Source organism: Calidris pugnax, unplaced genomic scaffold (genome assembly GCF_001431845.1).
Source record: "Calidris pugnax isolate Ruff unplaced genomic scaffold, ASM143184v1 scaffold4, whole genome shotgun sequence".
Taxonomy (NCBI): Eukaryota; Metazoa; Chordata; class Aves; order Charadriiformes; family Scolopacidae; genus Calidris; species Calidris pugnax.
The window spans coordinates 5,877,057-5,902,265 of record NW_015090781.1 but is presented as its reverse complement, the minus strand read 5'-3'; the positions used below and the strand labels follow the sequence as shown (position 1 = coordinate 5,902,265).

The following is a 25,209-nucleotide window of genomic DNA, read 5'->3' as shown; positions in this document are numbered from 1 at the left end:
GAGAGAGGGGGGGCAGCGAGTAACCAATCACTCGGGAAACACACGCGGGGCGGCTGCGGGAGGAGGGAGATGCAGAAGCGGCGGGAGAGGGAGCGGGGAGAGGAGCGAGCGGTGACTCGGGCAGAGGCAGCCGGGAGAAACCACCAGCCAAGGATTTGCTCCTCTCTCTCTCTCCCTCTCATCTCTCTCTGATTTCTATTCAGCTCCTCCCCCGTGTGGTTGTGGCTTTGCCTTCCATCAAAAGCCTCATCAGCAACGCGGGTCTTGGAGGGGGGGGGGGCGGGAAAAAAAAAAAAAAAAAAAAAAAAAAAAAAAAAAAAAAAGAAGAAAAAAGAGGAGAGAAGAGAAAAAAAAAAAGAGGGGAAAAGTGCATAAGAAGGAAAAGAAAACAAGAAAATAAAAAGAGGGGGAAAGAAAGCAATCTTCCCTACTCCCCAGCTGCATCTGATACAGCTGAGTCTGAAAGTTTATGGAGTTCTCGCCGTGTTTACCCGGCGGCGGGTAAATCGGCAGCTCCCTGCTCTCCTGCTCGCTTTCCTGCTCTTTCTCCCTCGCACTCATCAGCAGTCAGCGGCGATGGAAAAAGTTGCTGGCTGGTACCCAGCCTGGCACGTTGCTCTCCTGTACTGGACATGGCTTTTTCTCTTCACTTTTGGCTTTACCGGTGCAGAAATAACTTGCAGATCCTGCCATTCCCAGGTGAAGCCGCAGCAGCAGCAACAACAACATCCGCAGCGGGGATTATTAATGCATTTGAGGACCGACAGAGGAGAAAAGAAACAACCAAGCTTCCCGGGGGAGAAGGGAGGTGAGAGAGGGCGAGGAGCCGGGATGGAGGAGGAGGATGATGATGCCGGGCTGCGAGCGACCCTCTCAGCGAAATCCAGCGGCTGGGAGACCCGGCGATTCCCGGGGGGGACCCAGGAGAACCTTCCCCGAGCGGCGGCGACGACTTCTACCGAGGACCATCCCCTCCGGGGCCGGGGGTCTGTCCCGGGGTCGGTCCGGAGGCGGCGGGGCCGCATCCCGCGGGGCGCGGCGGGGCGGGAGCCGGGGGAGAGCGGCGCCGCCCGCTTCGGGCTGGAGGAGCTGCGGCTGGGCAGCACCACCTTCGCCCTGGCCGGAGACTCTGCTCACAACCAAGCCATGGTGCACTGGTCGGGGCACAACAGCAGCGTGAGTACCGTTTTCCCTATGTTTTTTTAATTTTTTTTAATTTTTTTTTTTCCTTTCTTTGAGGGTGTGGGATGGGGGATGCTAGATTCTTCTTCTCCTTCTTCTTCTTCGGGGGGTGAGAGGGGGAATTTTGCGCCTCCAGGCGCCGGGGATTGGCTTCGCTTAGCAGTGTGCAGTGGGGCAGAAGTGCTTCAAAAAGGGCCATTCTTCTGGAGCGAAAAAAAAACTTTCCGCCGCCCGCCCGCTGAGCACATCTCCCCCCACATCCTCCCCCCCATCTTCCCCAACCAACCCCCTTCTCCTTCACCCTGAAGGCAGAGAGGGATAAACCGGAGCACAGCCCCCCTCCAGCCACTTTCTGCCTCATCCTTGGGGCAGAGAGGGATAAAATCACTGCCACGGGGAGGGGAGAGGTCTGTCTCGGGGGAGATCCGTCCTCCCACCCTGCCTCCTCCCCGGGGTAACCCCCGCCGGGAGCCCGGGAGGCTGGGAGCAAGGCCTGGGAAAGCCCCTCTGGTGCTGCTCCTCCTCCTCCTCCTCCTCCCAGCCCCAGGAACCCACGTCAGCCCAAGGGCTCAGCCCCAGGCCCTGCTGATGGGGAGATGCTGGAGGGCTTCTGGACTTCATCTCCCAGGTGCTTCTGTGTGGGGGATAAAACTGCTTTTTGCCTCTTGTCACTGACGTGCTAAAACGAGAGACTTTTTGTCCCTTCCCTGTAACCTGGATGGTTTTTTGTGAATAGCAGCAGAAGGGCTCCGACGTGAGCTGAGCAGAACAAAACTGGTCAGAGAAGTAGTTGACTGGTTTCCAGGCTGGAGCAATAGTCATGGCATCAAAGTTACCAAGTTAACCCAAGCCCTGTGCCCCTCTACCCTCCGCTGCAGAGGTGACCTGGAGCTGGAGATCTGAGCCCTGGGAAGGCAGAGTGAATGACCAGTGGGGTTTCTGCCTGTCCTTAACTCTGCTCCTGGACTAGCAAAAGTGGGGGGGAATCAGTCTGTGTGAACGCTCCAACTTCTCTCACGTTACATCTTAGAGAGAGCAAGCAGAATGCTAATAAGAGAGAAAGGGATGCCACCTCGGTGTGGTCCTTGCCCTTACAGCTTCCCAGGGGAAAGGGGGACCTGGGCTCTTCTCCTCTAAGGTGTCTGCAGCTGTAATGCTGGAAGGTTTCAGGCTGCTTGGCAGAAATCCTTGGCCTCCCTTTCAGCTTTTAGCGCTAGGAGCCTAGTAACATTTTGAAATAATGGTCTAATCATCGCGAATCCCTTTTGGTATAGATTGTATCGAGGTATATCACAGCCACCCGATTTAGAATTACAGCGGATGTCATACGCACCTCACTGTGGGGTTCAGCCCTAGTTAATTGGGACGTGGTTTTATGGTCTCATCAGGAGCTTTTTAATCAATTAATTGACAGAGGAATACTTGTCATCTCTGTTTTGAAGGACTTTCCTCTTTCTTCAGAACTCGGCTAGCCTGTCTCTTACGTAGTTGTGCGAACAGAAGCTGCCTTGTAGGAACTCAGGTCTGTTCAGACAGATTGAATTGAGGCTGACACTGGTTTAAAGTGACCCATTTGCTAAGAAAAAAGCTTCTGATATAAAGAATCACCCTGCAGGCATCCGTTTTTCTGGTCTCTCACTGTAACTGTGTTTAATCTGTACATTTAATCAAGGCACATATATCGTTACCATATATGTGTTTTATTATGCACGTGCTTATGTATATACATGTATATAAGTTTCTGCCCACTGTGATAGTACAGACAACGCTAGGGACTGATTTACTTTCTGTGTGTCCTGGTGTACAAATGTTTTCAGGGAGTGGTGGGGAAATATTTTGTTGCTGTCCTTCCCAAAGAGCTGGGGGTTGCATTGCGTACGGAGAGATTCTGCTCCCGCTTTGTTGCTGCTGGGGGTTCTTCCCTCTGTGGTTCCCTGCCCTGGCAGGGGGATGCAACACACTTTTTCATGTTTTCATTCCTACACGCTACATAGGTGTTGCTGTTCAACAGCTTTTGCCTTTCACCCAGGCACAGGGGCACTGTGAAGGTGGTCGCAATTTGCAACAGCTGCCTGACCACAGGAAAAGTCCAAAACAAACAAACAAACAAAAAATATTTGAGATCCCTTTAGATGGAAAAGCTGGAAAACTAAAGCACTGTCACTGCCAAGTTTTTCTTTATGCAATGTACCCAATTCTGCCAGCCTCAGTGTGGTTCCCTTATTTTGGTAGTGGTTTGGACTCTGATTTCTGTAAGGGGATGTTCTCGGTGTCTGCAGCTTCTTTCAGGCTTGGCTGTGATTTCATGTCGAGTGTGTGCACCATCTAAGTGATGACAACCAGCTCTGAGGATGAGCTTGCTGTATGCTTGGACACAGGTACAATAAGAATAAAAAACAGTCGTCCAAGTCATCCTGGTGTAATTCCACCAACATAAATTGTCTTACATCAGGGATTATTTTGGGCTATTAATGACTTTAGATACTTCCTGGACATTGTACCTGGACAGCACAGTGTCTGTATCCAGACATTTGGAGTGTGCCCAACTCACATCTGTAGGTCACACTAGTGCACTCATCCCTCCTGTCTACCTTGGCTTTTTCACTGGTGGAGTCAGCAGGAGCTCCCTGGAGGAGAGTGTAGGTGTAGGGAGCCTGGATTGTCAGGTAACTGATGAGGATGAAACCAGGATTGTATCCAGTGTTGTATTAAAATACCAGTGGGTCTCAGGCTTTCTTTGACTCCAGTGGAGGTGAGCGAGGCCACACAAAGGCCATCTGGAATCTCCACAATCCTGAGCTTTTCCAGTCTTGCATTTTGACAGTAGAATAGGAATATAGACTACTGAGTCTGTGGATGTGTCCTGTATTGCTTAATTTACCTTCATTGATACATCCTGAGAGTCCTTCCGCTCATCTCTCTGTCGAAACTGGAGTAAAAGATCCTATGAGATAAAATTGTCCTCAAATCTCTGCTGCAAGACACACAAGCAAGATCTCCTGCTTTTTTGCTCCACTGAGAAATGTCATTATCGATGTGGAAATCGGCAGGTTTCCTAGCTCGCAGAGATATCAAACGTGTTTCCTCATGTGGTGTATCCAAACACTGTAGATGAGAGTCCCCATAGCTCCCTTAATGTTCTGCTGTAGACTAGGAGAAAACAGCTAGTGGAGGTTTGTGTCTGGAGCCAAAAGGGAGCCTTGGTTTAAATGCAAAGAAACAAATCTATTGGAGACATCCATTATGAATTTTTGGGATATGGATGGTTCTTGGACCTTAAAAGAAACCAAGACTGCTTCTGTCCTAGGGTGGCTTGCAGTGAGATTAGTGCCTTACTTTGAAAGTACCCTGGAGAAGCAGCAACAAAACTAGAGGGGGTCAGAAGACAAGGGAATCTGAGCAGAAGCCTTGATACTGTAGCTCGTGCTATATGTGCACATATGTGCTCTATGTGGTGCTGTGAAAGAAAGCCACATGGGTTTCACAGTCACTTAATAAGGCAGTTTACTTTTCCCTTGCTCTGGACAGAATGCTCTCCTGGGATGGTGTGTTTTGCAAAGATTTTGGGTGTGTACCCCGTTGGCTTTGGCTTTTACATGGCCACGATACCTTTAAACAGCTGGTTCAACCTCCTGTGATTTCCGTGCCTGGAAAGACAAAGCTGAGCTTCTCCTAGGTCCTCCACAACAGAAGATCCTCAACTGACTGATGGAGATGGAGTCTGGACCAGATGCAAAACAACCATGGCCAGACAGGTTTTATATTCCATCCACAGTAGAAAATCAATACAAGTGATGGGGCCAGTGCAGGAGGAAGCCTGCAAGGTCGTCATTGCTGTTGTCAGGTGATTACACTAGACAATAGGAGAAGAGTTAGGTCTCTTATGGGAGAGCTTTTAGGCAAGATGAGACTCTACATTAGGTATTACTTGAAAGATTTTACTTGATGTTATTGACTGAACATACTGAGCACAGGTGAGGCAGAATAACAAAGCACCTATATATTTCCAATGCACTGTAACCCGCTGTTAGATTTCCAGTTGAAGCATTCAAACCTAATTTATGAATAAGGAACTTCAAGAAGGGTCGAGGGCTGCAGCAGGTACTGCATCCTACAGCCATAAACCGACCAAATTGCGTCATAAAACCAGTTGGGTTTCCTTCAACCCAACCCCTCCAATGATAGCTGTTCCAAGCCTTAGTCTTTTGAATTTTGGAAACTTCTGTTTGATTTCTGTTCTGTTGGGTAACTTAATTACTTTATTTTTTTTTTAATTTGTACATGTGCTTTTTAATTAAAGTTATTTTCCCTCCCTGGCATTTATGCCCCCTGGAATTATTTTACAGGCAGTGATCATATTCCCTTTCAGCCTCTGGTTTGCTAAATCAAGCGAGAGCTGATCTTTCTGTATCCGCTTGTAAGACAGATTGTGGAAAGTGAACTGTGAATTTCTAGGAGTCAGGCTCCCAAGAGCTTGAATTTGAATCAGATTTTTTTGCTTTTGATGAACACAATTCCATGCAGATGATAACAAATTTATTCCCTTTTACAAGTGAGACAGTAAAGACATGGCAAAAGTATCTTAAATTGCCAGTGTTCCTCTGTTCAGACCAGAATGGGGCATCAAAATCAAAGTGGTAACTCCTGGCATCTTCTCCCTCTGAGGCTTCTTTGCATGTAGTTGGTCCTCACTGTCCTTCCCTTGCTGGCAGAACTGTGGGCCCAACGTAAAACTACTGGGGGTGGATGAAGAACCTGCCAGCATCACCCTGTGAGTGACCCACATCGAATTGTACGACGCTGTGCTCATTGCTCCCTTCCTCCCAAGGCAATCACATTATTATCAAGGAGGAGTTTTAGGAAAATTAATATGACTGTGGAGCCCAGAGCCAGCTGCGCGGTGAGACCCGTGGTGAGGAATGACCCCACTGTCAGTCGCTTTGCATTTAGATTGGTTCCTAGGGTGCAGGAAACAGGTCCCAAAAAAAGATGCATCTGAGAAGGATGCCTGCATTAAAACGCTTCAGTGAGATGTAGTATATGTGTTGCTTACATATTACAACAATATATAACAGTATTAATAGTATTACACACCAGATGCTGAGGCTGTTTCAGGCTAATCTCTTGCTGGAGCTAATGAGAATATATTTAGGAAGGGCTGAGTAAAAATTGAGGAAACAAAGACTGGGATTTAAACCAGAAAAAATCAAGTCAAATCAAAGTATTGCTGAAGGTCCCCTGTGTTTCAAATTTTGATCTTCTGAACTAGATTGGCTACTGTGTAGATCATGAAATGCTTTACATCCATTCTTGTTCTGAAGCCTCCTTTAAAAACAAGCTTTCAGTGAGAGAAAACATCAGAAAATTTCCTGTAACTTAGAGCAGGAATTTTTCTCTAACCAGAAAGTTTTGAGGGTTTTTTGGTTTTTTGGAGGGCTGTGTTATTTTGTTGTTTTTTTTTTTTCTTCCCTGTGTGTATGATTTGGTAAAAATAGGACAACAGCTGTAGTATTTCTTCTGGGTTGCAATCCATCTCTAGATGTATTTCTTGACTGGCTAAGATGTAGGCTTTTCATATACAGAATATAAAATAGGATACGTGGGAAATTGTTAATAAGAATAGCTGTGTGCTGAGAAAAAGCAGTGGGTGAAAGAGAATCTGTGAGGAGTAGAAGAAAGGCTTGTCATTGTGTGAATCTGGGCTCTGGAAAAGAGTTTGGGAGATAGTGAGGAGCTTCCACCTGGACTGACAGGTGGGGTATGCAAATCCCATCACAAGGGGAGATTAAGGAGAATAATAGAAGAGCTCTGACAGTTGCAACTGGCATTCACACAATATCAAGAGGCTATAAACTGTATAAAGCGCTAGGGTTATAGTTTTCAATCTTCTTAATACTGTACTTTATAATAGAAAAGGGTTTTCTCCCTTTCCTCCTGACTTCAAATAAGACTTTTTGTGTTTCTCTGACCTGGCAATCATGATGAGGTCTGTCCAGAGGGGGAAGCAAGGAGGTCAGGAGTCCTCAACTCATTCTGGAGAGGTTAGAGACTATTCTGACCCATCCTGTTGTGATATGGCTATACACACCAAGGGCTGCAGGATTAGCATTGGCCTTGGACAATCTTGTGTCCTCTGGGCTTTTTTCTTACTGTGCCAGACTGAACACAACCCTCATGTTGTGTGGAGCTCTAGCGAGGTGAGTGAAACTGTCCCATCAAAGACCTCTTTCCCTGAAAAATGCTGTTCTAGCTTGGCCAGAGCATTTCTTACATTTCACATGATTCCTTTTGATCCCAGGGCTCCTCAGAAACAGCCCCAAATGAGCCAAAATCTTGAGAGTTTAAATGTAATGGTTTTTTCATTGCTTTGTTTCAAGGCAGTGGTTTTTGAACGGACTTCGAATTCTTTTATTCTGTATTTAAAAATGATCCTGTGGCACAAAACCCTTGATGAATTGTCCCACACGGAGGCATCTAATGATGCTTGAGATGGTCTGGCCTCTAATTGCTGCTTCACAGGGAAAGGGCATCCTGTGGGTCCTGGATCCTACCTGATGGCCAGGCCTGGGAATAGTTGGGCATCTCAAACTGTATTTGCCTATATTTGGGCAACTGATATTATTACAAAATCTATCTGTGCTGGATCCTGTTTATCCAGAACCAAAGCTACATTCAAGTTTTCATTTCATAGGAAGAGGAAAAAAAAATATCAGACTGACACAAGGCACTTCTTTTCTCTCTCTCTCTCTTTTTGGTTTTTTTTTTTTTAATATCTGGCCAGCAAACCAAAAAATCAATGACTCCCGCAGCTCTAATTGACATTTCTATGTTAAATGAAAATGGGCTTTGATTCCAATTCAAATGGCAGCATTGGGTGATAGACTAATTATTTTGGAATTTTAAATGCATATAAAAGTTGATGCAATAAAATGATTTTCGTGCCACTTGCAATTTTTTTGTCTGTCTCTTAAATCAAACAACAGTTAACATGAGAGCCCTTAATCCCCAATTCTCAGTGCTGGTAACGTAATAACACTTTTACTTGGTGCTGCACTTTCTCTCCTTGAGGAACATAAAAAGAAAGTACATTGAGAAGAAACAGGGTATTTTAGGATATGTCCTAAAATGTAATTCCTTTCTTTTAGAGGGTCTCCAAGAATTTAGTTTAACTTCACGACGCATCCCTAAATAAGGGAGTGATGTTCTCCTGGGACAGCACAATGGACCCAGAGCTGCCTCTGAACTTCTCCCCCGTGTGCTGTCACGTCAGGGACGTGCTCAGGACAGGAGGTGCCGAGGTCCCCCTGACATGGAGCGAGTGGGAAGGAAAAGGCTGAGAAAAGAGATGAGATTTAGGCAGTCGTGGGGAAGAAGGTAGAAAATGGGACCTATTTCTGCTGCTACAGAGGGATGTCAGTGCCAAGTATCCCCTCTATGAGCAGCCTGTGCTGGGGGAGGGTCTCCAGTGGTGTCCCCTTGTGCTGGGGACAGGAGGTAGGGGCAGAACTGCTTCTGTAGGGGCAGGAAGGTGAAGGGAGTCACAGGCGTTGTGATTTCTCTCTTCCTGCAGGGAAACCTCAGAGATAGCCCAGGGGAGAGAAAGCCCACCCCAAGCAAGTGTCTTGGGTGGGGTGAAGGGATTTAACCCATGTTGTGCTGCTGGGAAGTGTGGCTGGGGAACCTCAGGGCAGGATGAGGAGACCATAAGGCAGCCAATTATGTGGTAACAGCAACCACCACCCACCTTCACCCCCAGAGAGGTTGCTGTCATAAAAAAATAAAATTAAATTATCTCTTTTTTAAAAAAAGAAAAAAAGCATTCCCTAATGCAGAAGCAGCAAGGGAGGAAAAATACTCTTGCACTGTCTGGGCTGGCAAAAATACTGGAGTGCGTCTAGTACATTTGTAATTAGGTTTTATATCACCTTTGCTGGTGACTATTTAAGGACAGTAGTGCCATGAGCTCTTGCAGATCATTTTCATCCAGGCCTTCAGGAGGAAGTGAAGGGCTCATTAGAAAAACTCAGGTTATTTAGATAACCCATCAGAGACATCCCATGTCTTTCCCCAAATGTTTCTTTTCCTCCCTTGTTCTCACCTCCCCCACTACATTGAAGGTTGAGAAAATAATTCAAGGGAAATATTTTATATAACAAATGTAGGCTTGTTTTTCTCTTCATAAGTTGTCCCTGCTCAATATGTGATTTTCTCAGGTGTGCTTTTTGGGGTGGGCGGTGAAGTAATCATAAAGCTCTTGATCCAGAAATCACTGGGAAATTCCCCAGTGATGTGGGAACGGACCCCATTTAAACATTTGGAATAGACGTTGCATGGAAGATATTTATTTATAAATGCAAGGTATGTTTTTAGTAGATGAAGGAGGTTATATGGTCCTTTTTTGTGTGTGTGTGTGACTGGGTCAGTGTAAACCTTTAGAAATAGCTTAATGTTCCCGGCCTTGGCTAAGAATGTTGCTAGTACTGTTCACTGAATATTCTCTGAAAAACATAAGCCTGTTTTCAGAGAGTATTTCAGAGAATTGAATCCTACTGAATATTCAAGTGAATATTTGAGGGCCTTATTTCTTGAAGAATTTACTGATGTATAAGTGTAAATATATTTTTTTCTGGGTTAAAAAAGTGTAAATATATTTTTTTCTGAGTTAAAAATCATATTTACAGTGAAAATCAAGGTCTATATACTAAAGAATATGATATGGAAAATTAATTTGCTTTCTGTTGAGTTTTAGTGTAGGTTTCAATGAAAAAAACCCTTTTCTATAGAAAAAAAGATAAAAGCTTTAAACTGACCATTTTAGAAACAAAATCAAATTTTGGGAATGGTTATCTGCAAATCAAAGTTAGGTCTTACTTTGCACGAAACATAATATTATTATGTTTTTAATAGGAGAGAGTAAACAGGTAAATAAAAGAGATATGGATACATCTGCAAAGAACAGATGCATTAAGCTTAGTACCAAAACGCATAGCTCTGTGGTGAAATGTCACTAGTTAGAGGAGCTTTGAGGGTATTTATTTCCTGAGATGGTATTCTGGCTCAGGATCACACCAGGGGACTGCACTATCCCTCCTCTACTTCATTCCTGTGTGTGTTCCCACACTCCCTTAAAGATGTTAAGCAGGACAGAGCCTGGGCTAGAGATCTGAAGAACATCAATCTGGGCTTAGCCTGCATCCAGTGGCCAAACATCTCTACAGAAGAGTGGTAGTAACTATTTAGGTTATTGCAACCTGACAATGCTTTGATGCAGCAGGTACAGCTGTTGTGCCTTTTCTGTTTGTTTAAACGACAAAAAGAATGACACTGTTTATTTGTGTATCTCCTGAAAAACATAATGAAATAAACCGAACCAAAACAATCTCCAGCTCGTCTGGGCTGAAAAGCCCCAGGTTCAGTGTTGCCTTCCGTTTTATTTTCAACTTTTATAAGTTGAAGGTATGAATACTTGGTCTATTTTTTTTTTTTTTTTCAAAAACTCCTCATCCGCTCCCATACAACTCATTTTAAAGTAGTTAAAGGAATAAATGTGGTTAATTCCAGCTGTCTCTAACTGCAGTCTGTGGCTGTGAGCTGAGCAGGACAGGAGGGTCCTGCCATCCCACCTGTGATGGAGAGAGCTGGACCATGGACACCTGTGGGAGCTGGAGCAAGGAACCCAGCTCTGCATTACTGTGCCGTGGGCCAGGGTCCTGCCATGTTCTCTTCCTCCACCAAAACTCTAGGTTCTGCAATCACCAAAATCCCTGTTATTTTCATCATGCTGCAGGCTGGGATCCCATCAGGTAGATTCAGCAGCTCCCGTGCCTCCCTCTCCCATGGGAACGCGAGGAGTTCTTCCTCCCTGCAAACCCCTGTGTGCTTCATCCTCCTCCTCCTCCTCCTCCTCTTTGCCAGCCACCCACAGCCCTGTCTGTTGATGCTGTTGCCTGGCGACCACCCTGTGATGGACAACTTGGAGGGAAGCAATGATTAAAGAACCTGAACTGGCTTCTGAAAGCAGCGATCGTTATTGTAATGTGACAAGCAGTGACAGCTGACTGTGATTCCTAAAAAGCCATGAAAAACAATAAATACGTGAAGAAAGTGCCTCACACACCTGTGTAGGTGTGCGAGTGCTGATTCCTTCCCTTGATGCAGAAGGGCCAGGACAAGGCATGTTTTTCTTTATTAATGAAAGGTGAACATAACCCTAATAGTTGTCACAATGAACAGGCCAGCCCATGAGCCGGGGCAGCTTGCATCAATGCTGTCAAACATCTCAGCTACTCTGCTGGGCCAAGGAAGCAGTTAAATGGGATGCTGCAGGTGTTAGCAGGAATATCCTCTGCACAGAGAGGAACGCATTGAAGCTTTGGTGTGAAGGTGGTGGTCCTGCTTGGTCCACCTGCTGTTTCTCCTCCTGCCTTCCAGATGGACAAGAGACCACTATAGGCACAAGGATGCAGGGTGCATTCAGCCCTGATAGGGAACACAGGGGGCTGTACAATGCCCAGTTTAGGAGATTGTGCATCCCATCTTCCAGCATCAACTGGAAGGCTCCTGCCTTGCTGGCCTTCCTTCCAAAGCCAGGTCATACCAAATATTGTCCTTGCAGAAGAAATTTGAAAACAAGACCACCTTAAAGGTGCCTGTAGTTAAACCAGGACATGATGAAGAAATGGGTCACTACTAGTTGAGAAATCTTAAGCAAGCCCCACTCATGAACTCAGAGAGTGAAAGTTTTTTTGGTTTTGGGTTTTTTGGTGAGTTTTTTGAGTGGTTGAAACAGGCCGGTTCTACAACAACTGGATTGGGGCTCTGTGGATTTAGTCATTAAAAGTTCCTTATGACACAGGTTCCTATACTCTCTTCCCTCTTACACCATCAAAAACTTCCTGAAAAATTGCACAGAAAGCATATTGTTTCCCTTTTTCCACAGCTTCCTTTGACTGCATTCATTGTAACACAGCCCAGAATTAGACCCTGAGCTGGGATTGCAATATGCTACTTAGATAGCTGAGGAGCTGCTGGATGTGATCATGCCTGAGGTCTGACGAAATTCAGCATCCCCACACTACAGGGATGTGGGCCACTTTTACCACCATTTGTCCAAATCCCAGAAATTGTAGGCTTACTTCCGAGTGATGGCTCTAAAGGGAAATGAGAAAACAAACCCCAAACTACTTTACAAATATCCTTCCAAAAAGAGTTAAGAAATCACCAGTGCTGCTGTCAGACTGAAAGAGAAACCTGCACACACAAAGAGAAGCAAATTTCATCGCCTTAGTTGCTCTATCCTTTCCGTGTCTCCATTGCGTCTGGCACCATCTCGGAATGAAAGAGTTGAGGAGGAATGTTGAGTCTGTATCTGCGCTCCTTTTCTGTTCCTGTGAATCAGGACTCACTTAGATGAAGCCAAGAACCGCTTTGTGGCAAGCAGAAGGAGAATCCATCTCTATTCTCTAATCCATCTTTATTCTCTATCCATCTCTAATGCTGAGGTAGTTCAAGACCAGGCAGAAAGAATAACTTCTGAGAAATCCTGTGTTTGACAAGGTGGATTTTGGTGAGAAACAAGCCTTTATGAGCAAGTAGAGCAAAGACATACCTAAAGAAATTTTATGAGGAGCAGAGAATATAGTACAAAGGAATCAGCATCTCATTATGAAATGTTACTCAGGAAACCTGTATTTAATCCTCTATATAGAGAGCATTTTGTTTAAATAAGGACATACTGTATTATTAAACAGATGGAGATCTTCGCTGGAGAGAGTTCAGAGAAGAGGAAAGATTTCTGTAATTTGATGCTTCTGCTTAAATATATGGAATTGTATGGTTGACGTCTGAACTTGAATGGTACGATATGAATTAAACTTTAACCCATTAGTAAATTTGTCCTCCTAACAAGCTACTCAGATGATCCAGAAATATGTTACGCAGTAGCAGCTGTTAGAAGATGAAAATACTTCATTGCAGAAATACATGGTATAATAAAGTATGGGAAATGAATGCAGTATCACAATAAGGGCAAAAGAAGATAGATGACATGGTTTTAAATATTCACCTTCTGTGTTGAGTTTACAAAGGACAGATGACGTAAGTAAATTGAAAACACCACTGAGACACGTAAGTCATTAAACATGAGTATTAGAGCCACTTGGGGAAATAAAGTTGTCAGAAGAATTTTCCATTAGAAAATATAGTTTAGTCAAAATCAGAAAATTTCTTGGGGGTATGTCATTTTCAGTGACATTTGCTACACTAGAATATCAACCAAAATTGTCTGCTTTCTGACAGTGTCAGAAACTGTAGAGAGAAACATTCCCAGTTGGCTCTGCTTTGGCACCACAATTATGCCAAGATGTATCATGGAGACACATCTTTTATACTGAATCTATGAGAATACGGGACACATCGTCTCATTCCCAGGAGGTGTAAAACTTTGTTGCTCCTCCGTCCTCTTCGACTTTCCCTTGTGGGAATGAGCCCTATGAACAAGCTGTGTTTTTTCTTCCTCCTGGAGAGATTTTGTTTCCAGCTGTCTCCTCTTTCCTGAGTCTCCTTAGTCACATGGTGGATGCCACTGAAGGACTTTTCCTGAAGTAACAAGTTCTTTGGGCAGTGAAGCCACTGCAGGGAGGCAAGTAGGTGGCAATACAATGTTTTCCTTTCTGAGACAGTATTTGTGGGGATCTTATTACTGACACATTATCAAAAGGAGGTGCTGTGGTGCTACTGATTATCAGCTGAAAAATGTTTACTAATACTCGTTTTCATGGGAAATTTCATGGTCTTGCTTTTCCTCCTTGGGACAGGAACCAAACATCATCCTGTCTGAATCCCTGAATTCTGAAATGAACAGAAATTGTGGCTTCTGGCACATTCAGATAGAGAATGTAGCTTGGAAGGTGGTTTTTAAATGAACCTCAGCAATTTTTGCTTTGTATAAAATGCTCCTTAGTGGCTGCTATAAAGTTAAGGTGAAGGTAACTGGAATATCAAATATTCCTTTTTGTTCCTGGAACAGTCTTGGCTTTACTAAGGATAGCTCTGTGGAAAATCAGAAGTGTGGCAGCTTGACCATTCCTTAACTAGCCAGAAACTCAAGGGGAGAACAGAATGCAAGAGGAACATTTGAAAAGAGCTATCTTTCATTGCTGAGCAGATTGACAGCTGAGGTCCTGAGGAATGTGGTTTCCACCCAAGCAGGAGCCTCCTGAAGGTGTTAATTGCTGACATTGTTTTAGCACAGAACAAAGAGAAGTCTTCTCCCTGATAATTGCAAGTCCTGTACAGTGTTCTTTTTACAGCACTGAAATGCTTTAAAGACAAATATTTGATTCCTGGCTCAAAGAACTGACAGGCAGAGTTAGCTGTGATCTGGCAGGCAGGCAGGCAGAGCCTCTCCGCTGCAGAAACAGTTTCAGGGAGTTCCAGAGGAGTCAGGTAGCTTCTTCAGGTGGGAGGTAAACTAGATAATTGGTTCTTCCTTAAATATGTGAAGAGGCAACAAGAAGCAGCAGAAACGCGAGGCCTACAGATGCATCGATTATGTGGTCGCTTGATTCAGGCCTAGTAAAGTGTTTTGTGATTTAGATAATTAACTTCTAAAAGGAAAATAATAATAATAAAAAAGGTGCAGACAGGCACAAACACACACAAGAGATGAGGATTGATTTTAGGGTGTGGTGAGAGGCAGCAGAAGGCAATCTAAAGGCCTCAGGGTGTAAACTAGCTCATGAAGGGCAGGTGACCCAGCTGGCTGTAATTCCCTCTCTTCACAGGTGGAAGGAATAAGTCATTAAGGAGGAAGGGATAAGAGGGGTGAGAGCAGAAACGTAAGAGTCTTTAGTGGGACTGTATGAAGTTGTATGTAGTTTGAAGAACAGCTTTGTAGTAGAAAAGCTGACTTCTGGTTGTGAAAAAACTGATATCAAGTGACCTTGTGAACTGAAGAAAGAACACTGTGGTCTGAAGTGTTTTCCACCAGTGAAGAGATGGGTCCTGAGCAGGTAAGAAGCCTCTCTGTTACGGAAGGTGCTAGTGAGAATGAGAGAAGACTTTGCAAAATAGGGAAGGTTAGAGCTGGAAAAACAGTGTGCTAAGGTGTTGCCTGGAAAATCCAGGGAATGGAGCAGCAAAATGAAGTTGCTAATAGAGCAAAATAAGGTGATGGTAGTGGAAAATCAAGTTTGTGGGGTAAGGCCTTGAGAAGTGAAAGAGCAGACAGTGGAGAAAAAAAAAGGGGGGGGGGGAAAGCAGGGTTTGTGGAGTGGGATAATGTAATCAGATCAATTGGTTTTAAGGGTGGTTTTACCTCCAGAATTAGCTAAAAAGAGACTTTAGAGGGGAGAGAATGTTTCACAAGTTAAGATGCAGACAGCTGGATTAATTTCATTTGAAAAGATGAGCGTGAGCTTTTTGAGAAGCAGTGTGGATTTTCTGTTGGGGATTTTGTACTTTGGTGATGTGAAGCACTGGCTGGTAACAAACAGGCAGAAAGAGGATAAAAGCTAGGGTTAAAACAATGAAGTCTGGTTATGCACAGGTGAATGCTGTGTTATTCCTGAAACAGCTTGGAGTAGGATTCAGGCTGACTTGGAAGGAGATAAACTGGTAGACATTAACATTGCTAGCCAAAACTTAATACTCAGTGGGTAGAGATGGTTGCTGGGACATAGATGGAGGAGTTTACCTAGCAGTAGTTTTCCATGCTGTGACTTTCCACCCATGCGCTGTCCTGTTTCTTCTCAGTATCTCTGAATGGAAGTCATCTCTCTCAGCCACCACCTGTGGTGGTTTGACACGAGCCAGCCAGCAAATCGTGTCTGGCACATCTGGTTTAATTGTTATTTCAATGCTTGGAGTCAGAGTTATAATATGTGAACAAGACTCTCCGAAGGGACATAGGTAATTACATAAATTGGTGTGGAGACATTTTGCCGGAGAGATATATTTTGTTTACCTTCTTGAATTTGGCAGGGAATTGCCTTGCTATTTGTAGAGGTACAAGTTCTTATAGCTGTCTGGGCTCAGAAAAGAGTGAAATAATTGGGGACTACAAAAGCCGGTAGCCTAGCAGCTTATGTTTTTAGAAGGATGATGTAAGTAAAACCAGAGGCCTGTACACCCTCCTGGATCTTTGTGACAAAAGCTAATACAGACGAGGGATTGCCCTGGTCTCAGTGGGGAATTCTGATGGTGCATTTTTGCCTTTTGAGCATGCAGCCTTAGAAACAAGCTCTCCTGAGGCTAACAATTGCAGCAGAATGTTTGCGGCCTAGCTTGGATTTGAGGCTTAGACCCAAGGTGCAGTAGGCTTTTCATGTTGAGATGAGGAGCGGGCAATGTCATACATAGTCTTGGCTTGCAGCAGGTTACCTGAAAGTGTACCTGTGTTTACCTTAGCTCAGGCTGAGAGGCATTTAAACTGAATTTTCTCTCAAGATGAGGAGCCCTCATGTGGAGAGTTATCACAGATGGGTTAATGTATGGCAACTCCTTAAGTTGTACTAGTGTGAGATAATTCATTTAAATCCTCAGGTTTTTTTTTCCAGCTGAAGCTTTTGCACGTCTGCCCACAGAAGCTTGCACTGTGGCATTGCTGCTTGTTTTTAAGCTGGTGTTGGCAGCCTGTGGCAAAAAGCTGATCTTAAATGGGTTTGTAAGTTATAAAAGGCACAAAGTGGCAACTTCTAGTACCTGATACCCCGTAGTATATGATCTCAAGGGAGCTGGGAGTCTCTGGCCTGACCAAGAATCACAGGGCCCCTCATAAACTGCTGATTCCCTTTGGCTTCTTTTGAGGGTGGTTTCTCCTATTCCCACTGATTCCTGCTCCATGCGCTGCCCCCGCCTGCTGTCCTTCATTCCAACTTAACTTGTGAAAGTTAGCCAGTGTTTTGGCAGGAGGCTTTCTGTCTTCATACTGCATAGTTCCTTCTGGAAAACAGAAGGAACAGATCTCGCATTGTTGTTCGCAGTTCTATGTAAAAGATTACACTAGCCCCACTTCTGTTGGTGTCACAAGACAAATGGGATCACCAACCCATATATGAAGAAAATATCTTCCCAGAAGGTGATGTAGCTGTCAGTCTAGCAAGGTTAAGGCATAGCAGATGCGTGGGACAAAGCATCATGCAGCCAAGGGTGCAACTAGTCCAGATACTTTGGCCACCAAGATCATGTGTCTGCTCATTGTTTGGCTGCTGGGAGAGTTTATCATATGGAACTGTGCTCTGCGGATATAATAGGGTGCATTAGCTGCTCTTTGATCTATGTTACTTTTTGCCATTAGAAAGTTGAGGACGAGCAGATTTCATATTTTGTGTGTCATCAACACAATTCCATTTATGTTGGAATAAAGGGACCATCTTGATGGAGTTCTGGGATGGTTTCTTGTGCTGCATTGAGATGCCATGCTTTCCTTGTTAGCCTCTTCAGGTTAGGAACTGACTTGTTCAAGACAGGACTTGTACTGCCTTTTAATCCAATTCAATGTACTCCTAAATTTCTAAATAAATCCCAAGTGTTTACTTAGGAATTGAAAAGTAGTATTTCACGGTATGTGGGGAAAGTGCTTATTACCGGCTCAGTCCTATTATCAGAAACTAAATACTCCAGCAATCTTATCTGTTCTGCAAAGGGGGGACATCACAAGAATCATGTAGAAATCTTGAAAAGACTCTTCCAGTGGATGGTATCTGTCCCCACTGAACAGCGTTTCCCCCAATGCGTGTATATGCAGAATGCAGGTCTGTCCACATAGCCACAGCTAGCTGCAACCTGCCATTGACACTGCTCCTGTTCCTAACATGGAATGTAAATTGTAGCCAGGATGAAATATTTTGCTAATTAAAAAACATTAAATGATCTCCATCTACCTTCTCCCCAATGAACAATGCAATTGAATTATCATTAGAGCTTGTACAGAAGCTTTGATAACAATGGAGCCATTTGTATTAAATTCAGCCTTAGTTTTCTTATTCCACCAAGTCCCATCATTGTGTTCATTGTACTTTGAAGTCATAGCAAGCTTCCCTCTCCTGCTATTCACCTGATTTATTTCAGCCCCAACACACAGCTCCTAAATTCTTGTTAAATTTGTTTCTGAACAAAAGGACTAAAATCAGAGTCTGTTTTAAGTGAAAGACATGAGGCAGTTATGGTTCCATTCATTTGCTTGTATCTATTTGCTGCATCTAGAGGGCTATTGTTATGCATGCAGTGCTGGAAAATAATAATACTAATAAAAAGTAATAATTCTCCCAGGGTTTGCTGTCAATAGCAACAATCTAAAGAGAACTCAAGCCTAGAGAGTGAGTGATGATATTTCAGTTCTGCTGCTAAACTTTAATGTTTTCTGGATGCACTAAGAGGACGAAGACAGGAACTAGAGGGATGTACTCAGTCTCTGAAGCCAGCTCCTGGTGTGGTGTGAATGGGGTCATTCAGCTCCACCCCAGACCCTTTCAGTGGGAATATGCCAGCTGCTCAATGGTGTGTGACTTAGAGCGCTGCTCTGAAGGGGTTGTAACTTATGTGGGAACTCTGTCTTCTCATGGCCCTCCTGTCTTTCCCCACGAAACCCTCTTCTGGCTCAGGGATATGCAACAGCTGAAGTTTTATCTCTGTCTTGAGCTGGGCTGGAGTAGGAGTTCAAGAGCTTAGAGAGAAGTTTGAATGAACTTGTATAAAGCTGCTTGGAGGGTTGCCCGTGACTCTGGGGACAGTGTGTGGATGATGGTGAGTGTACAATAAGATGTTACTGCTGCTTTTATTCCTTCCAGATATCACACATTTCAATGGCTTCTCAGAACTGACCTTCCCCAAAGAAGAAATTAGAAGTCTTGTTGTTGGCAATCAATTTGAATCAGATAAAGGGTCAGCACTGGTGATGAACTTGGCCTTGTAGGAGTTGTGCTTGTCTAGGCTACTTGGTTGGCCTTGTTCTCAGGAAGATTTTTTTCAGCCTTGATGTGTAAAAACCTACAGAATCCCAAGTTTAGTGAAAAGCCTGCTTATTTTAGACCTACTGCCTCTGTGTTAGTCTCCTGAAAACAGAACAGAAGAGCCGGGCAGGTGGGATTCGTTTCCTTTCTCTGATAAAAGCAGATTAATTTTAATACTGGCTAAAATTGCATCCATTTTTTCTTGGTAAATGAACCATAAGACACATTGTCAGAAGTGAGCCTTCCATAATGACCGTGGTTAATATTTTAGAGCCATTTTCTCTGTGGATCAGAGCTTAGACGCAAGCATGTGAGAATCGGCAATATATGCTGTACATTAGCTTGATTTCTATTCATTTGCAGCTCAAGAGCATTCTTCCCTTCCCTCATGCTAATTTTGGAATACCTCTGAGCTCTGTAGAGCCAGGGATTTGCATCTGATTTCATACCCAGGTGTACGTGTATTTACTTTGGGAGAGCTGTCTCATAGGCAGAAGGGAGGTAGGACAGTTCACACGCTTGTGAGTCTGAGCTGAGGCTTGAGAAATCTCAGTTCAGTGATCTGCTCTGCTGCAGAGTTCCTATGTGTTTTTCAGAAAAATCCCTGTGCCTTGTTGTGACTCAGTTTCCTGAGTTGTAGCATATTAAAATCCTTGCCTGGCTTCCCATGGGACCCATGAATCTAAATCTTTTCAAGGGCTGTGGTGCACTAAAATACACTGTTTGTAAGAAGTGAAGGTAGAGGGGGAAGCTCTAGTGTTCATCAGCGAAGCACTTATTCTAGTCATATGTAATTCTTTCCAGAGCCTTATTCTGGATGTTGCTTCTACTCCCTTGATTTTTGTTCTCTGAGCATGACAGTCAGCTTGAACAGAGCTCAGCAAGAAGCATTAATTTTAATTCATGGAATTGTCCACTGAATCGGATAAGGACCATTTCTGCAGTGGTTGGTTCCATGAAACTCATCTAAGCAACTGCTCCTATTGTCCCAACTTCGTCCTGTCTGTTCCTGGTGCTAGGAAGGGATAGGGATTGTGTTTTGGGAGCTACAGGGAAAGCTCAACCTTAGCAGGGGATAGGGTGGCTGAGGCTGCTATAGGACCATGCCCATGGGTTGATGTGGCCAGTTAAGGTTCACACCCTGAGCCTTCATTGCCTGTGGGAGTGGGAAGAGACTAGCGAGTGGAGATTATTGTGCCTAACACTTCCAGTAGTGTATTTCTCTTCAGACTTGGATCTTGTGGAGTGTTTAATGAAGAAGTAGCCTTGCTGAACAATAGCTGCTTGAGCTGTGAAATTGCAAATTTCTATGGTATGAGGAATACTGCATGTACTGAGGTGCATGCCTTCACTGCCTGGGTCTGCTGGTCTTCCTTGTTTGTTTTTTTTTCCCCACATTCTTACATCCAGTACAGGGAGCACTGGGACTGGCTACAAAGTGCTTAACACTTATATGGGGTAGGGAAGACCTGCTGCCTGTGTGTCTCAAGATAGTACCCCTCCCTGAAGTGCCAGGCAAAGGATAGCGTGTTTTGGTCCTGTGCCGACCATTTTCTGCAAAGAGGGTCTTTAGTCGTACCCTTCCGGTGTTGTCCATGAGTGCTGCTTTGTCTGGAGAGAAGAGAATGGCAGAATGCAGTTTCCTTTTGGTATGTGTTCCACAGGGATGTTTTCTGACTGATCCCTGCCCTTGCTTCCCTGGAAGAAAACATTACATTTCAGACCATGGCACTTCTGCTGTTAAAACTCCACCTGTGTCTGACTGCCTGGGTTTCCCATTACTTTCAAGTCCTAATGCATAAACCACTGCAGCTGAATAAACTATCTAGTGCTTAAAAATGACCCGACCATGTTGTTTGCTCTTAACATCTGCTTTGGCACTGCTTAGGATCTGATACAACTGAATAGCCCTTGTGGCTGACAAAGTTGGAGTTAAGAAAATACAGCAGGAATATTAAAGTTTTAAGACAGCCGCTTGGGAATGTAAGTTGAGACAAAACTATGTTGTGGATGTAGGATAATAGCCTGGATGAGGATAGAGAATAGGATGAGAAGCTGTAGGACAAATACCAACAGCTCTGGTGTGCTAAAAAAAAAAAAAAAAAATAATTGGGCACAGCCAAGGTAATAGTCTTCTAAAGAGTTCTTGAAACAACTGAAATTGTTAACATTGCAATTATTCTCAGTAGTTTTGTTCTACTTACCACATTATGTTGTCTTGCTTTTTGTCCAAATTAGGAAAGTGAATTTCTTTCTTAACTAGCCAGTTCTCAAGCCCTGACGTAGATTTCTAACACTGAGGTATATTTAAACAGATCCTTGTTTATTAAGTTGAGGGGGTGGGAAGGAGGAAACAGGGAAGTTTGTAAAATATTTTTAACTCCAACAGGTCTTTAGTGAAAGCATACTGTTCTGCTGATTGATACCCGCTCACGCTAAGCAACTGTTGTTTCTACAACTTGGGTGTTGTAGTCGTTTCAGAGGAGTGACAGAAGGTGGAAACTGTTATTCCTGCCGTTTTTCCTTGATAAGCCAGTATATTTTTTCCCCCAAAAGCCTTTACCAATTTAACACTTTCCATCCTTACTCACATAAGGACAAAGCTGCTGCAAAGACTTGGGAAAGGTTTCAGGAACTGAACACTTAATGAAAAAAAATTAGAAAGCACCAGCACTACAGCTGGGGTGAGCTAGAATTCTCATTTCACATCTTTATTATGGGAATCCCCTGGGCTCCTGCTGGGACTCTGCTCTTAGCTTTAGCTCTCTCTGCCCCATTTCACAGCTCTCTCACTGCAGCGTTGCCTCAAAAGAAACCCACCTTTTCATTTATGAATATCTAAGAGACATTATCAGCACCATCTATTGGGGAAACAGAGGTATTAGTTTCTTCCCTGATTTGAATATGCAAAATCTTGTGGATTTTCACTTGTTTTTTTGATTTCTAGCTATAGTTTAAAGTGAAAATGTGCCTAGACAACCTGTTTGTTTTTTAACTTATAGCAGCCTGGAGTCTGCGCTTGGGGGATTATGCCTTGTTTGAAAAGGTACCTTCAAGAAATGCAGTGAACCATTTAAAAGGGGGCAAGCAGACAAAGATTCAAATGTCAAAATGGTACCTTGGCCATGGCAGGTTCTGTCACATCAATAGGACAAGGGCAACAGCCGAGAAACAATTTGCAGCCGAGGAGATAGGCACGTCTAGCGCCTTGAGTCAATCTAGACTAGCGTGTCTGAGAAATTTGGATGAAGAATGGGATATTTGACCTTCATGATCTTTTTAGGATGAAGAATACTCTATAGCTTCAAGAAAAAGCAGAGGCATTATCATTGTTAGCAGAAGACTGACTTCAAGGCACATCTGAGGCTTAGAGAGTAGTCATGATCCCGAGCAATTTCAGGACAAGCAGGGCTTGATCAGTGCAACTCCTCCTGATGAGATTAGTGGCCTCCTGAGCACGGTCCAGGAAATTTGCACGTGTAGGGCCTATTGAAACCTCTAGTTTGAAGTTATCTCCAGCTTTTTACTTCTTCTGCTGCATTATGGGCTTTTCCCTGTTTCTCTGGTACTCTCACCCATTGCATTTTTGTGCTGTTCCTGTAGCTGTACATCACTGATGCTCTTGTCTTCCCTGTGCTCCTCCTTCAATAGTAAGTAATTTCTTGCTGGGAGCACCGTGCTGGCAGGCCAAGGTTCAGATCCCCCTATGGAAAAGCAATGATACTGTGAGAACACAGCAGGTAATGGTCTCTTAAGTCAACGAGGTCTGATCCCTGCTGCTGTGGGAAGCACGTAGCCCCTGCACTGATGGACCGAGATCTGGTTTACTGTTGCTTTTAAATGGTTTGCTTCACAATATTTGCTGGAGAACACTTAAATCTTTCTGACCCGTCCATTGAAAAATCTTTCCTTAATGCCCAACGTAATTATATTTAGATCTTGTTTATTTGTTTGTTGTTCTGCCAACATAATCTTTTAATTTTTGCACTGTGGTATCTGCACTGCTGCCTTCTATTAAGAAACAAAAGTCTTATCCTTTTGTAGTCTCTGTTTTGCTTGGTAAACAAGCAAAGGTCTTTTATGGCATGGCCACATGATTGCAGTTAATTGAATTAGTGTTTTAAGAAACTAAGGTCTCACAGGTAACTCAATCAGGATGTGTATAGCTTTTTAAAAATAGGACAATTTGTATTCCAGACTCTCTGGATGGCTAATGTACAGACCTAAGTACTTTCTATCATAAATTCCCATTTCAGTAGCTTGCTCTATCAACGATAGATGATAAGATAGCTATATTTCAGATAATTAACACCCTAAAATTGAAGGACTGTTAGCTGGATGAATGCTGTTCTGAGAGTCTGGGAGGATTAAATATGACGGGAGGGAGAACAGAGCTATATTACCTTTGGGAACGTGGACTTGTTATAGATACAAAAGGGTTATTAAGACCTCTGCAGGTAGCGTAAGCTGGACAGCTTCAGCTTTGATCCCATGGGCTAGAGGGAATCGCAGTGCTCCTGAAATGCAAACTGCAGAATTGCTTATGCAGTGACAACCTCCAGAGCTCCTTCACTTCAGTTTTAAGCAATGCTAGTGACAGGTTTCCCCGCATGTTTCCCTTGAGAGGTGTGCGCTTGGTCTAATTGATTGACCCATTAGCAAAGCAAATTTCTCTTGCTATTCAGCCAAAATTTTCCTTCTGCTTAATTTCAGCCCATCACTCCTAGTTATGCCCCCTGTGAGCCTGCATGAGCTGCCTCTGCCACACTATAGCTTTATTGATCTTGGCTCTGTACAAGTAATTCTTAACTGACTGAACTTACTACTGGCAGTACCAGGGCAGCGATGGCACTGGGGGGAGCTCATTTCTTGGCTTCTTGATCTATGGGGCTAGAAGAGAGGAATTCAGTGAAAGAGTGCTGCAGTGAAAGAGAAATTGCTCGGTGAACTTTCTGAACGGCCATATGATGTGGTGAAAAGTGATTTCTGAGTTCTTCCCAAGTTTTCAAACGTTTGAGCTTGCACAGCTCTGTGTGTGTGATGTTGTGTGCAAAAAGCCAGGCCACTGGATGTCAGAGCAGGTGTCCGGAAACCAGAAGATTTCTCAAGAGTAAGTTTTGGATTCCCGTAAGTCAGCATGTGAATGTGTTTTGTGGGGACAGGAGAAGGATAATGTCTGGGGAAAGTGCTTTTCTGAAAGTGTTTGGCTGAGGAAACCTGTTGCCATGTGGAAGAGAGGCATCATGAGAACTGATCCCCAAACTTCGTGCCCTGTGATCCTTTCATTTCAGTGTTTAGTCTAGGTTACATATTCTAGAAGTACTGACCATGCTCCAGTCCCCATGAACGGGGGGGAATTATCACCCCTGGACTTGCTCATGCCCTGTTTAGATCTACCTTGTACTGGATAGATCTCTGTCTCACCATCATCTTTGTGCTGGTGAGTTTATTCTTCCTATGAGGGTGTCTCTCAGCTGAGTGGCCAAGCATTAAAAAGATCAAGGGTGCTGCTGGATTCCTGGGTTTCCATGCACATACCCCTTCTGTGCTGAGCTTACTCCTGGATGCAACAAAATCTCTTTCCCAGAGGTCCTAGAGTGGAAAAGGGGAGAATGGTATTTCTTTTGGTGGGATTTAATTTCAAGACCATTTGCAAGACATTTTGGGCAGCCTGCTCATGCTATTGTGCAAACTGCTCCTATGTACTTCTCACAGAAAAATAGATCAACAGGGTAGGTAGAGGGGTATTATTAATCAGAATTTTAAAACCAAAACCACCGATGAAATTGCATCCCATGTAGGTGAAAGCAGGGGAGCATGTATGGGGTAGCATACACTGGGAAATACAGCTGTTCTGTGGAAAAACTGCATAAATGAGTCTGTACTGTTACTTCTCCCATCGAGTTTCTTGAAATGCGAGCACAAAACTGTAGTTATCAAGCCTTAGGCACTACATGGTATTTACAAGCTGAGGTATCAAACTCCCTGTTTTAGGATACAAAGCCCCTATCAATGCAAGGAGAAGAGCTAAGCGTGGAAAATTGCAGCAGTCTGATGCTGAAATGCTAGTGGACAC

General features: G+C 43.9%; 1 protein-coding gene across 4 annotated transcripts in view; it reads left to right on the top strand.

Annotated features, from left to right (window-relative positions):
• Positions 1–344: 344 nt before the first annotated feature.
• Positions 345–25,209, top strand: part of LOC106898323 (VPS10 domain-containing receptor SorCS1-like) — a 296,409-nt gene continuing 271,544 nt past the window's right edge. For all 4 annotated transcript variants that reach the window (XM_014959531.1, XM_014959524.1, XM_014959514.1 and 1 more), the window contains exon 1: positions 345–1,176. In XM_014959531.1, coding sequence (XP_014815017.1) covers positions 577–1,176 — 600 coding nt within the window. In that variant the 5' untranslated portion in view covers positions 345–576. The remainder of the gene's footprint in view (positions 1,177–25,209) is intronic.